The 15113-nt window shown below is 36.6% G+C and overlaps 2 protein-coding genes across 4 annotated transcripts; both read right to left on the reverse strand.

Annotated features, from left to right (window-relative positions):
• Positions 1-142: 142 nt before the first annotated feature.
• LOC149095515 (uncharacterized) lies at positions 143-7343 on the reverse strand. 3 transcript variants are annotated; one of them, XM_089281905.1, is made up of 6 exons: positions 6759-6793; positions 6008-6055; positions 5715-5761; positions 3845-3887; positions 2010-2057; positions 143-751 (listed from the first exon to the last, which is right to left on the reverse strand). In XM_089281905.1, the coding sequence occupies exons 2-6, from the start codon at positions 6051-6053 to the stop codon at positions 699-701; spliced, it is 237 nt and encodes a 78-aa protein (XP_089138031.1). In that variant the 5' UTR covers positions 6054-6055; positions 6759-6793; the 3' UTR covers positions 143-698. The 3 variants fall into 3 exon arrangements, with proteins under 3 accessions (XP_089138031.1, XP_089138030.1, XP_089138029.1); XM_089281903.1 differs by lacking the exons at positions 143-751; positions 2010-2057 and adding an exon at positions 7188-7343 and having other exon boundaries at positions 3210-3887; positions 6759-6815; XM_089281904.1 differs by lacking the exons at positions 6008-6055; positions 6759-6793 and having other exon boundaries at positions 5715-5972.
• On the reverse strand, positions 7062-10830 carry LOC149095516 (uncharacterized). The gene is made up of 4 exons (XM_089281902.1): positions 10569-10830; positions 8444-8650; positions 8001-8212; positions 7062-7235 (listed from the first exon to the last, which is right to left on the reverse strand). The coding sequence occupies exons 1-3, from the start codon at positions 10635-10637 to the stop codon at positions 8006-8008; spliced, it is 483 nt and encodes a 160-aa protein (XP_089138028.1). The 5' UTR covers positions 10638-10830; the 3' UTR covers positions 7062-7235; positions 8001-8005.
• Between the last annotated feature and the right edge of the window lie 4283 nt (positions 10831-15113).

A 15113-nucleotide genomic window follows, 5' to 3' on the forward strand; every position in this document is an offset into this window, starting at 1 on the left:
AAACACTGACGTTCTCCTTTCAGCGCGCGCGGATTACTCGACTTTTCGTCCTCAGTGCGCGTGCGATCGTAAAACTATAGGGAGCCACCTTAAATATTGATTATGTGAAAAGAGTTTGGGGAAATACAACACTAAAATAAGGTGGCATTGTGGGAAGCTTTATTATAACAAAATAGAGAAATTTACAGAGACCGTGGTAGTGTGAAATTCTTCAGAATGTGCAATGCTCTTATTTACAAACACTATTGAGTACAAGCTGAATAATGCGATAACAGCCAATATCCCTCATTGGCACTGTTCTTGAAAAACATTTGCCAGGAGTTGTAAAATAAGCCCTATTTATGTTCGATTTTAAGTAAACCAGTAATATTAGTGTTTTAATATAAATCACTGACTTAACGCTTTTCTCAGTAGTGTAAAAAAATCCAATTTCATGTTAAACCACACCTGAAAAAAGTAAAAATCGATCTACATTTGTCAGGAACGGGAACGGGAACGATGGTTAAAATTGATGAAAAGAGCATTTCGACATTATTTAGCTATTCGAAGGAAGATATGATTATCAATCTTGTTTGACCATGCAGTCGTAGCCACCTTAATTGCATCCTCCGCAAGGCCTTTCGTTAGTACAATTACGAGACAAAGTCAGTTGGATGAATGATTTACAGTTCCCAGAACTGAATTGTCAGAGAAAAAGATTAATCCTCTTCAAGGTTTTTCTTCCAACTTTTTCCTTTACGGTTCCTCTTGCCTAGAAGATAATAAATTATAAAAGGTGAGTGCCTTTGGTCTTATTTGTTGTGTCTGTTGACTATTTGATCCTAGCAACTTTGAAGAAAAGTATCCAATGAAGACGCTTATTGAGAATAAGGGGAACCATCCTCGTAAATGGATCAAGAATGTTAAAGGTTAAGTGTCTTTTCTTTGGCTCTTTCAAGTTAAAATACTGTGTATAATATGTAATTATGAATCATAGTTGGCCAGGAAATATGGGATCCGTAGAGTAGGCAGCATAGAGGTTTCGGTGCTTCACAAATTCAACTGTATTCGTTCTCAATTGGTTTCAAATTTTCTGGACTCCTAAACGACACTGGTCTGTATACGAAAAAGATCACCTTCCCTGGTTCCGATTGGTCATTTTTCTTCGAAGTGGCCAAATTCCATGCAGGTCAGAAATGGGTCGAGGGCTTCATTTTGAAATATTTGCAAAGCTCTATTTCAGTGCCCTCCAAACCGTCCACTTAAGTTCTATTCCGCCTGTCTTAACATGTAATTAACGGCCTGTTGAGCTGATCTCTGTATACTGGAATTCAAAATGCTTCATTGTGCCCATACTAGTTCCACTCCTTTCTACAGCTAGAGACAATTTATGTATTTAAAAAGTAATTAGTTTTGCTCTGCTCCACCCCTTTAAATGTTGAGCTTACTGCAAAATTACCCACATGGAATTGCTTTATGTTGCTACAGCATTGGAAGAGGAGAGGGAGGGCAGCCTATCAAAGAGTTTATGTTTGGTGTTTCCTGGGTTGAGTTTGCAAATTGCTGGAAACGTTATACTTTTAAAACAATCCCAAGTGCGTTTGTCTTTGGAGAAAGCTGCTTTAGGTAGCCTTGCTGATAGCTTCAGTACAAGGCAGGAAAAAAAACACCACTTGCGATTGCCCAGGGCAAGTAAATTTTGCTCTTGGGCTAGTGAAAATGGAAGATTGATAGTCCGGTGGGCAAGTGAAATTAGCCTCAGCAGTCTTGTTAAGGCCGCCGCACACTAGCCGATTTTTTGTCGGCCGACAAAAAATCGGCTAGTGTGCGGCGGCCTTTAGTTGATAAGGAATGAACAAAGCAGACCTATTGGGCAATTAATATTTTAGTGGGGGCAACTGAAAACTGAAATGTACTGGCCCACTGAGCAACAGGATTTCATTGTTTTCTTGCCCTGCAGTACCATTCATTTTCTATTGGTGCCATTTTGTTCAGTTCATTTTTCCACATTTACTTTGATGTAAAAATACCTGTTGTAAGACCTTGGTGTAGGCCATCTACTAACTGCTTGTCAGCACCTAAAACAACAAAGAACTGAGTCAATTTAAATCACTATTACTGTTACTGTTATTAAAAACCATAAAATGTAACCCCTTTACAACAACCACAGAGGAGAAACAAAAATGGGGTCGTATAACATGTGTACCAGGGTAGATTCTAATTATGATAGCAGTACTGATGTGCGTAATGAAATATGCATTTTCCTTTAAATCATGTGACCAGCAACTACCTTTTGGAGTCCGAACATCATGCTTTCACTTTGAATAATTTACTTCTTTGATACCATCATCCAAAATGCCTGATGAGCAATTATAAATTAGGGACAAGAAAGGCGGCAAATAGTAAAGATCAATTCCATTGACGTCATGACGCGCGTTCCAGTACGACTTTCCGGCCGTAGCTTTGCTTTTCCCTCGTGTAAGCCAGCTGTTTACTTCTCATTTTAACGCTTTTTTCACTGTTTTAACAGCCTAGTTCGAAGATAAAGTATGGAATCATAAAATTCCGTCCAAAATAAATGTTTCTTTGTCATTTCTGCAGAAAATTTAAACGATTTAACCATCTACCGTGAGCGACAGTCGTATTTGTACCGGGCCGAACAGTCGCAGATGACGAGCTCCGTATGTACTGAGCTGAGCTATAACTGTTTTTTGCTGTTCAAAATGTATTTTATTAGGATCAAACTTTTTTTCTTGCTGATCACGTTGTACAAACACCCTGATCCTGCTGTAATCGAGCTTTTTATCAGTATTATTTTGTTTTGTGGTTGAAATTAAGCCTGAGAGGCAAATCTACATAGGTCTCGCAGATGTAAAATGGATGCAGGAGAAAGAAATCCTCGTCATTAATCAAGCCTATGTGGTAGAATAGAATAAATTCCCTGGTTTTGGTGGACGAAGCCATTTTTGTTAAGACTCGTAGAGGCCGCACACGCCGTTGCGCATGCCGTACAGCACAATCTCAATCAAGTCCATCCTTCATTCATTCATGAGCGCGCACTTAAATAAATAACCACGCGTGACACCACGCGTGTTTTCCTGATTTTTGTGACGTCAGCGTGACCAAATAAATGCTAATTTTCTCGCGTTCCCTTGGGTGAATTTTTCTTTAATTTGGCTCAGTTCTAACCACAAACAATTCCAATAAAATCCCCTTTTTTTGTGAAAATCTCTCAGAGCTAATCTAATATATTTAGAATAATGACAAATTACAGATTATTGGAAAAACCGTCTGAACAACCTTGACTTTTTACCAATTCAAAGTGTCAGCCAGTATCGTTTCCATGATGTGGAGAAGTATGAAACAATTTCACCAAAGGAAAGTATAAATATTAAGGAGTTTAGGTCAAAATGAGGAATACATCTGCCTGTCATTAGATTAGATGTTGCCATGGTAACGGCGTTAATCCAAAAGTTGACAACCAAAACATAAGCCTTATTTTAACAGTACCCATACTGGTAAATCTCTTCGGGTAAAACTTTAAGAGAAATTAACTAAGTTTCGTTTTCTAACTCGCGCTCTATAGGGAGGGTGTTCGTAATTACCCTAGGGAGCCACCTTAAAAATAACCAATGAAAATGCTTCATGGAGGCTGCTTTTGGTGTTTTTACTTTATGTGCACCACAACATAAATGGTAATTTTGCAATATATTGCTTATTTTGTTGCCTTTTAACGCAGCCTAACCTTAATAAATCAGTAACTGAAAGACTGACTGACTGATTTACTGACTGACTGACTGACTGACTGACTGACTTACTGACTAAATTAATACATTAAGAAATAAATAAATATTATGACATTTACCTTTTCTAACCAGGGCAGCCTTTGTGAACTCTTCATCCAAAGCCTGTTGATCAGATGTTGATATAAGAATCATGAACAAGTACTGTGAAACTAAAACAACTGATATTTTACTAGGCAGAGTTCATACTTAAGTTTTCACTTGTATTAAATGATTCTAAAAACTCATCACATGTGATCAGTCAGTCACATTTGATGAATTTCGCATTCGGATGGTAATATTTACCACTAATTAACCGAGAGTGAGGTCTTTACGGGAAAATCTCAAACCGGGACCATGCCGCATTAACCGAGCAATAGAGAGTTTAAGAAAGCCACGACGGCAACGGCAACGTCGCTAAACAAAAGGTTTAATGAGCAGAACAATGGCTGTGCACGCGCGTTATGATTCTTGGTACATTTCTTTGCCGTCCCCTGCAAAACAAGAGGGACCTTTAGCAATGACGACGAGAACGTGAACGTCACCGACCGGAAGTTGGGAGAACGAACTTCGAAGCTACCACACATGCCCAATCGAGCACTATTCGTCGTCCACATCTCGTTCAGGACGCCATTTGCCGCCATCTGCCGTCTTGTCGAGAACGCGAGTATGTTTTATTTGTTTTCTAATTTCTACTTACGTATCTTAGGAATTTCTTCAATGTAAAGGGTCGTTTAGTGAATAAATACAGTGTCGAAGTAATTTGATCGTACCGTGATGGAAAAAAAAACTTGATTTCTTTCGAGTTGCAGCTAGAGCTTTACAGTATGAAGTGGAGAAAGCAATGGCGGATGATAATAAAAGTACTGCAGGGTACGTAGTAGTGCTTTTATAAATACAAATCGCGGGCATTTCGTTATAGTTTTGTAATTTATACCAGTTGGCATTTTTAAGAAGAGTTCTGGGCTTTGAAGAATATCCGAACTGCTCGGATCGACTATAAACTTAGCTTAGCTCTGAATCACTTGACGTTGATTACAACACTGAATAAACGTTAAATTGTTGTAGTGGATAATTTTTGCATTTTCAAATTAACGGAACATTTGACATTTGCTTGACATTTTCCTGTTGACTGCCACAGAAAGCTGCAGTAAAGGGTTCGTCCACGTAACCGGTTTACTAAAGTGTTTACGTTTCCCGCCGTGGACGACGGTCCCGTTCCAGGACTCAATCGGTCATATACGTCGTCGTCCACGTTCTCGTCGTCATTGCTAAAGGTCCCTAAGAATGTGAAATGGCCAAATTCCGCGTTGTCTGAACAACGTAAACCACAACAGCTAATTTTTGAAATTTCTATTTCAAATTTATCTCTGTGTCCCAGATTCAGTTTCGTGATACTTTTGACAGTCATAAACAAAGTAAATGACTTAAGAGTATCACGAGATTCGTAGGTAACATATAAATTCATTTTTTAATCGACGTTTTCCTCGGCGTCGTCGTCGTAGCTTCTTAAACTCCCTAATAGCAAAGTCAATACGGCAAGGCCGTGGCTTGAGATTTTTCCTTATGGACTGAATGTTCGAGGTTAATAAGTTGTTTATTATATGGCTTTTTGCTTTAGTTTAGCAGGCCCGTAATCGACCCGTGGGCATTACGGGAGAATAATGCCGTATAATAAGCTAATCAGAGCTCGCATTCTAAAGGCTACAAACACAAGCCATCTAACAAAGCGTTGTATTGTTTTTCCATTTTTTAGAAGAGAAGTTTTCATTCCTTTTCATCCTCCTTATTGCCAAATTACATCATTTGATTACAAACTTCGGCAAGGAATTACTTTCCAACATGCCTGTCTGAGCATTTACTTAAACCTTTTGTGTAAAACATTGTGGTAACTGAAAAAACGTCAGTACTGTAGTGCTTTAATACACAGCTAATCCCAATAAACAGATTTACCAATTTGTCCACATCATCCTGGTCCATTCTGGCATTACTGCTGGTACCTAAATATATAGAAATCAACAAAATTGAGACAGAATACTTAGTTGTTTGAGCCACTAGTTGGACATTTGTATAGAATTCTGTATAGTTTCTTTCAGTACCTCTCATTTCAATAAAAATATCATGAAATAAATATTTTAATTTTAATTATTATAACTTAGAGATATATCATTGCCATCAGAAAGTAGCGCAACTATTGCATTTCTAAAGTGCATTTATACTGCCAAATAAAATTTATAATTCATCACCTTCTTCCTTTCCAGTTTCTGGCCCTTTAGACCTATGAGATTCCATTTCTGCAGGTATCAAATATGAAAAGACCACAGTCAATTATAACCATTTGTCATGGTTTGAACATACAAAGCATATTACAAAGAGAACTGTTATTTATAGCATTAATTTTGATAGACAGTCAAGCCCTTTTTAGGACATAATTTGCTCTAACTTTGTCACGATAAAAAGGCATAATATTGTTCCAAAAAGGTATTTTCAGTATTTGGCGAACATTCTGAAGTAAAATTTCATCATCATCAACAACAGTCTCCAAAGGGGTTGACACCTATAAAACAATAATCTAGAACTTACTTTATTAACACATTACAGAAATTGATTATAAAAAATTCATTAATACTCAATATAATTACTTTTGTGCTCTTGCCTGTAAATATGAAGAATCATGCAACATGCAGGAGTGAAATTTTATAATTTATTTTATTTTACCTGAAAGACCCCTTGGAAAACTATTTTCAAAAATTATGTTTACAAGTCCTGCTGCATTTTTAGTTTTGTGAATTTAATAAAGTTCAAAATACCTACAAATGCCCATGTGAGCCCCCAGAAAAATTGTTAAAATCATACATCTTTAACAAGTTAAGGTTGTGTGCATAAATGAAACATTGTGTAGCTACGTCATTTCAACAGTGAATAAACCATCCACTTCCCTGTTCTAGAATATAAAAATTAGGAGTCAATGGGTTAGAGTGAGAAGCTAAATATTACCTTGTCATTTAAAATGGTATCCACAGGCACTGAAGTTCCACTGGCTGCTTCTTCACTCTTTAAAACAACATACAGTATGTTACAGCATTTTTTTCTTTATTTGTTTATCGATTCTACAAGAAGTGATAATTTAACATGGGCCATGAGCATCTTTGTCAATATTGCTAGCACTTTACATAGGTGATGGAACTGTGTAGCACAAGACTTTAAATTTATTGTTTATAATTCTATAAGTCCTGCATTTTTTTTTGAGATCAGGCGTAATGTCTCACAATATGGCAAAAGAGAAGGATTAAAAATTAATTTTTAATTGGCAGTACTTTATAAAGACAGACAGGCACAGCTGTTAATGGGAACTACATTCTTTTGTTGTTAAGATTATTCCTAACTGTTAGTAAGTTATAACTTGATCAATTTTAATTATTTTACCTCTTTGAGGACATCCCCAGAAACTTGATTCTCTGGTTTCTTCATATGCTGAACGAATGTTTGAAAACAAAACAGAAAAAGTGAGTTCTGTACATTGACTTTATTCCCAAGTTGGTGTATAGACCACATTTCAAAAAAGCCAAAAGATTATTTCATGGTGTCTGTTATTGTTATCTCAAAAAAGGCTTTAAACATGACAAGGAGGTAAAAACAATGATAATACAAAAACATCAAAGAAAATATATTTTTGACAGATAATGTTATCTGGTAACTTTAACAACAGTTCAAACTTATTACTCAGGGGGCTAATGCAACCACCACCATGACAGAAACACGAATGCCACCAAACAAAAGGTTCAATAAGCTGTATAAGGGCTCTGCATCTGAGTTATCAATCTTGGTACATTTCTTAAATCAATCTACAAAACAACAACTTGGAATAATAAAATTCTGCGTACTGTTTGAGGCAAACGGAATCACTATCAATGGTGAATTTGTAAATTTTCAAGTTGGAATTCAACATGATCATATTTAGTTAGCTCTGACAGCTACAGACAAAGTGAATGCACACATGCAGATTGTCATGAGATTATCATTATAGTTGTCCAACACATCACTGTCTTGGCTGCATAACTAATAACAGTCAAATGGAACCAGGGGAACAGTAAATGCTAGTCACAGTGGCAGTCACTCATTGACCTGTGACATCATATATCCTCAGTTCCTAGCCCTGGACACCTTTGGTGTGTTGTTTACTATCACCATCAAAATACTGTTAAAAGAATGTCACAAGTCTTCTCTATACGCATATACCTTCATCATTGTTGATTAGTATCTCGGTTGAAAAAAGGCGCCTTTGAATGTGCAAGCATCCTGACAACTGTCCTCTTCCTGGCAAAGTCAGTCGTCCCACACATCCTCTTCCCAGTGAAAACAAGTATTTCATCTACAAGTACTTTAAATCCTAAGACATCGCCACACTTGCATTTGATTAAAGATGTTTTTGGGATAAAGAAATGCTTTGTCTGAAAAAAAAAATACAATTACATAGCCAAAATGAGATTGGTTAAACAGTATTAAGCTATAGTGAGCAATGTGTCTTACATGTATGTGTGATTAATTCCTGCAGCCTGACTTACATGTAACTCAGGATTGTGTCATTTGTACATTATTTTTCACTCAAGCAAATTATAAGTTATTGCATTTGACATGTTATCCAAAAGTATATAATAAACCAAAACCAAATTAAGCAAGACCTTTTCAGGAACAACGGAACAGCTTTGAACAATCCTGTTGACCACTGCCGTCATCTCTGCCACTTCCTCCTCATTATAATCAACAGCACTGTCTGCCCTCCCTTCATCTTGATCCAGAAGCTGCATGTGCCTGGGCACTACTTTCGCAGAGAAGAGGCTCTCTACTATATTAAGATAGGCTTCTTTCAATTGGAGTTTCCCTAGTATCTACAAGGAAACAAATTTCAAAATTAAGCTCCCTTGCGGTATTTTATTGATGTCAGTCTAAGGTAAAGCTATTACAAATAATTTGCCAAAAGTACATGTTGTAAGATTTTTTTATTTTCTTACTGTTAATGAATAACCCTCTATGACTCAATTCTTAAATACCATGACCACATCCGTAACATATAACTGTTTCCCAGCTAACAGTCTAGGGAGTTTTGAAACCCAGGTTTCATAAATTTCATTCTATATTACTACCATTGATCTCATTCTTAATCTCCATAGCAATGTATGTCTGCTCAACAAAACTGTCTGTACAAAGATCAAGTCACAATCAAAAATATATAGTCTTGTGTTTGTAGCCCATCTTCATCTGTTGTCAGTGGTTATAGAGAGGCTCAATTTTACAAGTACATTTAATTGTTCACAATGACTGCCTACTTTCTTGCACGATCACTGGCTTACATGTATTTTTATCATCAGTAGGAGTACAGACTCACAGCTGACATCATCGTGAACAGTTTCAGCGACATTTAGCATATGATTTTGCTTTCTCAATATAGCCAAAAATTGCATCTAAACAGGATTAACAGATAGCTAGCCTGAAGATCAGCTTGTGAATATAATGAATTCAACTGTGAAGTGAAAAAGATTGGGTAAATTATTGTAGTTTGGCATGAAAATTTACCGCAATACAGTAGAACCCTTTTTTTGCTGTGTTCGAGTATTTGATGAAAATAAACTAAACTTGGGAATAATTCAGTATGTTTTCAGGAATTTCCCAGTGGAATAAAGGCCGTGATTCTATGGATCATTTTGGCTTAATTCAATTTAGCTTTTAACCGGTGTTTTCCTCTAGTGAAGCCTCCATTTGACAATTTTGGATTTTGTTAACAGTGAAACCTGTATTAGGCAGACCCCATATTAAGCAGACACCCTCTTTTAAGTGGACACCAGCTTTAATAAGTCCCAAATTTTTTTTCCCACATTTACAGTAATTAAAAATCAACCGGCATTCAGCAGACACCTCTTAATTAAACAGATGCAGACACCAATATTAAGACATTTTGTTGCACAAAACCTGCAGTAAGCGGACACTTAAAGGGCTCATTTTACTTCTAAAGGTTCAGCTGAGACTCCTGTACATTGTTCAGCAATATCGTTTTTAAGCTGAGTGATTATTCCAGATTGATGCAGTGATCAACTGGACATTGTGCTATGAGCAGTCTTAGCTATTCTTTGATGTTACATGCTAAGTTGTGTTACAAAACGGTTAATAATTGACTATTATTGCACAACATACTAGAACCTGTTTTGAGTGGACAGCCTGTGTTAAGCAGACACTAGTAAGGGTGTCTGCCTAGCAATCACTAGAAGGGTGTCTGTCTAATACAGGTTTCACTGTAATGAAAATAAAAAACACAGCAAGCAGATTCTTATGCATCTGTATTCTTATTGATGATAAATTTGGTCATAAATATTACATTGTCAAAGTTGTATGGATGAAGGCAAGTGGATCTGCAGACTACTTTGACAATGAACTTTATGATGCAATTTACCATTAATAAGAGGACAGATACTTAAAAAACCAGTGTCAATTTGTTAAATTTCACAACTTTTATAAGACCCACATTCATAAATATCACATATTTTTAAAAGTATGGTATGGATTCACATACTTTGCCCTGGCATGGAAACCAGAATTCAAATAACTTCCACTTCTATAATATTACTGACATTTTGATAACACAGACAATAAACTCTACTCCTTAGGTTCAACTAAATTGAAAATTGGAGTACAGATCAAAGTCTGAAAAAGAAAAGGAAATTTCTCTTACTGATTCTCTAAAGTATTTTCAGAGAACCGAAAACAAAATCAAGATTGTCAGAATTTTGTTGCATTACCTGCCTATATACTTACCTTTCCAGTTGCAAACAAAACAAGAGCATAATTCATTTGGCTCCTCATATCCAGTCTTGTTTCTCCCATGATGTTACATACATCTCTTTAAAAAGGTCATCTTCTCTCATTGTTGCAAAGGAGGATCCCAGCTCTATCAGTGTCCCTACACTGAGAAATGTCCTTTCAAGGACTGGCTGTAATTCAGCTTTTAAACTAAGGCAGTGTTCCAACCTTTGTTTCCCACCAACTTTACTGATAGGAATAACTGCTATTCTTGAAAAAAGCCTGGAATGCACATTTCAAAAAGAAACAATCAATTACAAGTACAAAATACTTGATGCACTACACCTGAAACTGAGAATGCAATTCTCTTGGAATGATGGTTACCTATATGCAAAATCGTGTAATTGATAAACTGGTAAATAATTATCCATGTTGCAGTTATGCAACTTTAACATACTAATAACAAAACTTGTAATTATATATACAAATTTATACCAAAAAATATCTTACCGTATTCATCTATACAGGTGATACTCTGAATCTCCACAGACAAGCAGTGGTGATTAAATTTTTTCAAAATGAAATGATTTAGAAAAAGAGGAACAAACATTCCATCCTGTGCAAATCATAATAATAACAATCACATTCTAACTGGCTGCAGTACTACTACAGTGCAGCTCAGATATATCCGAACCGAAAAATACGCGTAATTCGTGTCAGCCCAATACGCGTATGTGCGTATACATACATATATACGTACATATGCGTATGCATATACACATAATTATACAGTATATACGCATATGCCTGATTAGTACATGTATGTATGAGCTAACCTATTGTTTTTTTCTTTTCTTAACAGGTCATTGTTGTTTTCAATGGCTTGACAGCTTGCCCCAGAGCAAGAAAGAGTTTTCTTTATTTTGAACACATGTATACAGTATATGCACATATGCCTTCAGACGACTTATTAGCAAAATGTAAGCTGAAACTAACATTTTGCAATTGGGCACTTGACACAAAATTAACTGACTGAATATTAATTAAAAGAGAGAGTATTTTGCTGTTAAATCATAAATTTACTGTTTTTTTGTCAAATAGAACCGGGGATACACACTTCAGCAATTTCATCTTCATGGAGCAAACACAACCGAAAGATAACATTTTTTTGATGCAAAGTGAACAAGGGTCCAAGCAAGCAACTTGGAGACGTGTGCTGAAACACCCAACTTTTCCTTGAAGAAAATTAAAAATAACAAAATGTGAGCAGCGCACCATAGAAACTTCGAGTATTTTACCATTTGAATGAATGGTTTGTGTCAGATACATGTACATGTATAATGGGAGATATCATTTTTCCACAAGGTCTTCGGAATACTTCAAAGTAGCCTTCAAACAGTAAACATCTCGCAAGCGACTTGCCGACGCATGCTGAAACACAGAACTTTTCCCTGAAGAAAAAAAATAACTAGATGTGAGCAGCGCGCCATAGCAACTTTGGTAAACAATTCTTTGGCTAAAGAAGGATTATTTCACAGTTTAAATGAACCAGAGATATCATTTTTTCAAAAAGGATCCTCAGAACGGTTCAGACAATAAACATTTTGCAAATGACTTGCCAATGCGTGTCGAAACACAGAACTTTTTCTTGCAGAAAAAATAACTAAACATGAGCAGCGCACCATAGAAACTTGGATAAACAATTTTTTCGTCAAGGAAAGAGTATTTTACCATTTGAATAAATGATCTGTGTCAAATATAACCAGAGATTTTATTTTTTTGACTAGGATCTTCAGAACGCTTAATTCAGACAAAGGAAAATTTGCAAACAACTTGCCGACACGTGCTGAAACATAGATCTTTACTTGTAAAAACATAGAGTTCATATGTTAAAATAGGGAGTTCAAGAGACTGCTTCAATTTTCTTCCCATTTTTGGTAGCTAAAGATCAAGCAAGTGTTAATAAACGGTAGTTTGTCAGCGAATTTGCGAAGTGATTGAAAACTCAAAATATAATAGCTTTCATTGATTGGCACGATGTTTTAACCATATGCAAATTTCGCTTTGAAGCATTTTCATTCCCAGAAATATAATGTCCTTTGTTTGACTAACAATGCTTCACATAAAGAAATCTATGGGAATGCATACCAAAGAGACATATATGCACGTATATACGTGTATATGTGGGCATATACACGCACATATGTGCGCGTATTGATGTACGCGTATATGCAAAATATGGTCGTATAAAATGCGTATGCGTAGTTTGCATATATCTGAGCTGCACTGTAATTTGGGGTACCTAACTAACCTAGCAAGAAATCAGGCAGGCTCCTAAGTGCATACAACTATATTGGAAGTAAGTAATATACTAGGCTAAATAAAAATACATATGATTAAACAAGGGTAAATAGATTATGATGAAACATTCAAAAGTTTTAGTGGCAATGTATAAAATATAGTGCTAGCAATTATAACTGATCTGTTGTTTCTGGTTGTTTCTAGCTATAATTAGTACACTAGTACAATTTGTTAGTTTTATAACATTGGCTAACATGTATGGTCAATGGCCTTAAACCAGCTTACACGTAAACTATCACGATGTAGCAGGATGTATCCTGCTACATCGCTGCCAGTCATTAGCAGATAGCAGACTGAAGTTTGAATTAATAGTGTTGGCAGATAAGGTTACTTCTGAACTAGGTGGGGTTAAGATTAATTTCTGTGTGATTGTTCTTGGATAAAACGTATTTTACTACACAGATGTTTTACACAGGGTGTAAGCTTATATATTAAAGCTAATAGTTTGCAACAACTACATGTACGTATAAATGTACATTTAAGTAAAGTGAGTTAATTTTTTTAAATAAAGAGATGATCAGGTCATTGCTGTACCTTCTACAACTCTAAAACATGGTATGTGGTGATACTGGAATGAAGTTTCCTAGCGCATTCGCGACACAAAAACGTTTGAGGCCCACAGTAACGGCATCTTATTGCAGTTGAAGTTTTCAGGCACCAAATACAAACTGCCCCAGTTGGAAGGGAAGATTTCTCAATGGCAACATAACCAAGGCGATCTCTGATCTTAGTCCACTTTATCTCTTGCTGTATTCGGCGATTTTCATGAGTAGTAAACGCTCCTCCACTACTCTGACGGCCTAAGGACAAAGAAATAGCTTGCCTTCTTGAACCCCTTCTGTCAAAGAAAGTAACTTTGAAAGAAACAGCCTTTCAACGCTTCAGGATTAGGGGAACAAACTACCCCATAAGTAGAAATTCGTCCGCCATGTTGGATTTAGATTGGGAAATTTTAAGCTAAACGAGGATTGGTCAGATTTCTAGTACGTCCCTTTCCATTGTCAGAAACCGCTGTCAAACGAGACTGTACTCGCAACCACTCGGTGTAGGCCTACTCCTGAGGAGGTTAGTCCGAATGTGTGCAAATATTCAATTTGGGGAAGACGCGGGAGTTTTTAAATCAAGTAAGCTACAGTTATTTCATCGTGCTTTTGACCAAAGATGTTGCTCATGTTTAGTTTACGGTCATTTGAAGGAAGTCTAGCTTTGATATCTATGTTTAACCAGGTCACTACAGTAGCTGTCGCTGCTTTACAACCCTAGCTTGAATTGAAAGGCCCAAGTTGTGCATGCTATTTCACGGTAAGATCACAAAATGTTTTTAATTGTGCAGGTTATGGTTATGAACAAGTAAAATCTGGATATGGGCTTTATGAGCAGTGCTTCATTCCACTGAAAATTATGGTGACAAGATCAACTTGTGAGCTAGGCCCTTCGGTATATACTTGAGCGAACTACAAACTATAAATTTAGTCTTAGTGAAGTATCCATCATACCTCAATGGAAAGTAGATATTTGTTTGGTCGGTTGTTGATTTTTTCCCCAAAGTTCCTTGTTCTCTTGCAGCATTTCATCGCTGTTGCTCGCATTTTGGTGGATTTGCAAAATATTCTTTCCTGCCTCGAGTGTGTTTATTGCCCATTGCTCACTGATAGTTAGATTGTTTGATATTGCATTATATTAGTGTACTTAACAGGTAGTGGATGCTGCCTGTAAGTTAGCATGTATAGAACAATATGTCGTGGAACAGAATAATTTTTTGTGGATAAGATACAGCAATAAAGAGGGGTGAGGCGTTGTGTGACACCTAGTCACAAAAGAGATAGGTGAAGGTGAATGAAGAGGGTTAGCAGAAGAAAGGAAATTAAATAGCCCCCAAAAATGGAATAGCAAAATTGTGTTTTGTTGTCTTGCTCTTGTTCTGAAAAAGAATGAAAAAAATTACCAACAGGGCTCTACACTCAACCTCGTTCCCAGGGTCTCTCATCTTACTGCTCCCTGGAGTGAGTGAAGAGAGACCCTGGTTGGCCATGTTGCAAGAAGAAATGGAAATTATCAGTTGAGCGGAGTCGTTTGATTATGTTACAGCATTTTTAGAGGTCACAGGTCTGCATGGTTTCCGCTGTTAAGTGCACGTCGCTTCTCAGAGTTTGACACCTCTGTAATTTGCCATGCCGTGCTTATACTTTGTTTAGGTTC

The sequence above is a fragment of the Orbicella faveolata genome, unplaced genomic scaffold, assembly GCF_042242905.1.
Source record: "Orbicella faveolata isolate gen_17 unplaced genomic scaffold, um_ofav_v1 contig_50, whole genome shotgun sequence".
NCBI lineage: Eukaryota > Metazoa > Cnidaria > Anthozoa > Scleractinia > Merulinidae > Orbicella > Orbicella faveolata.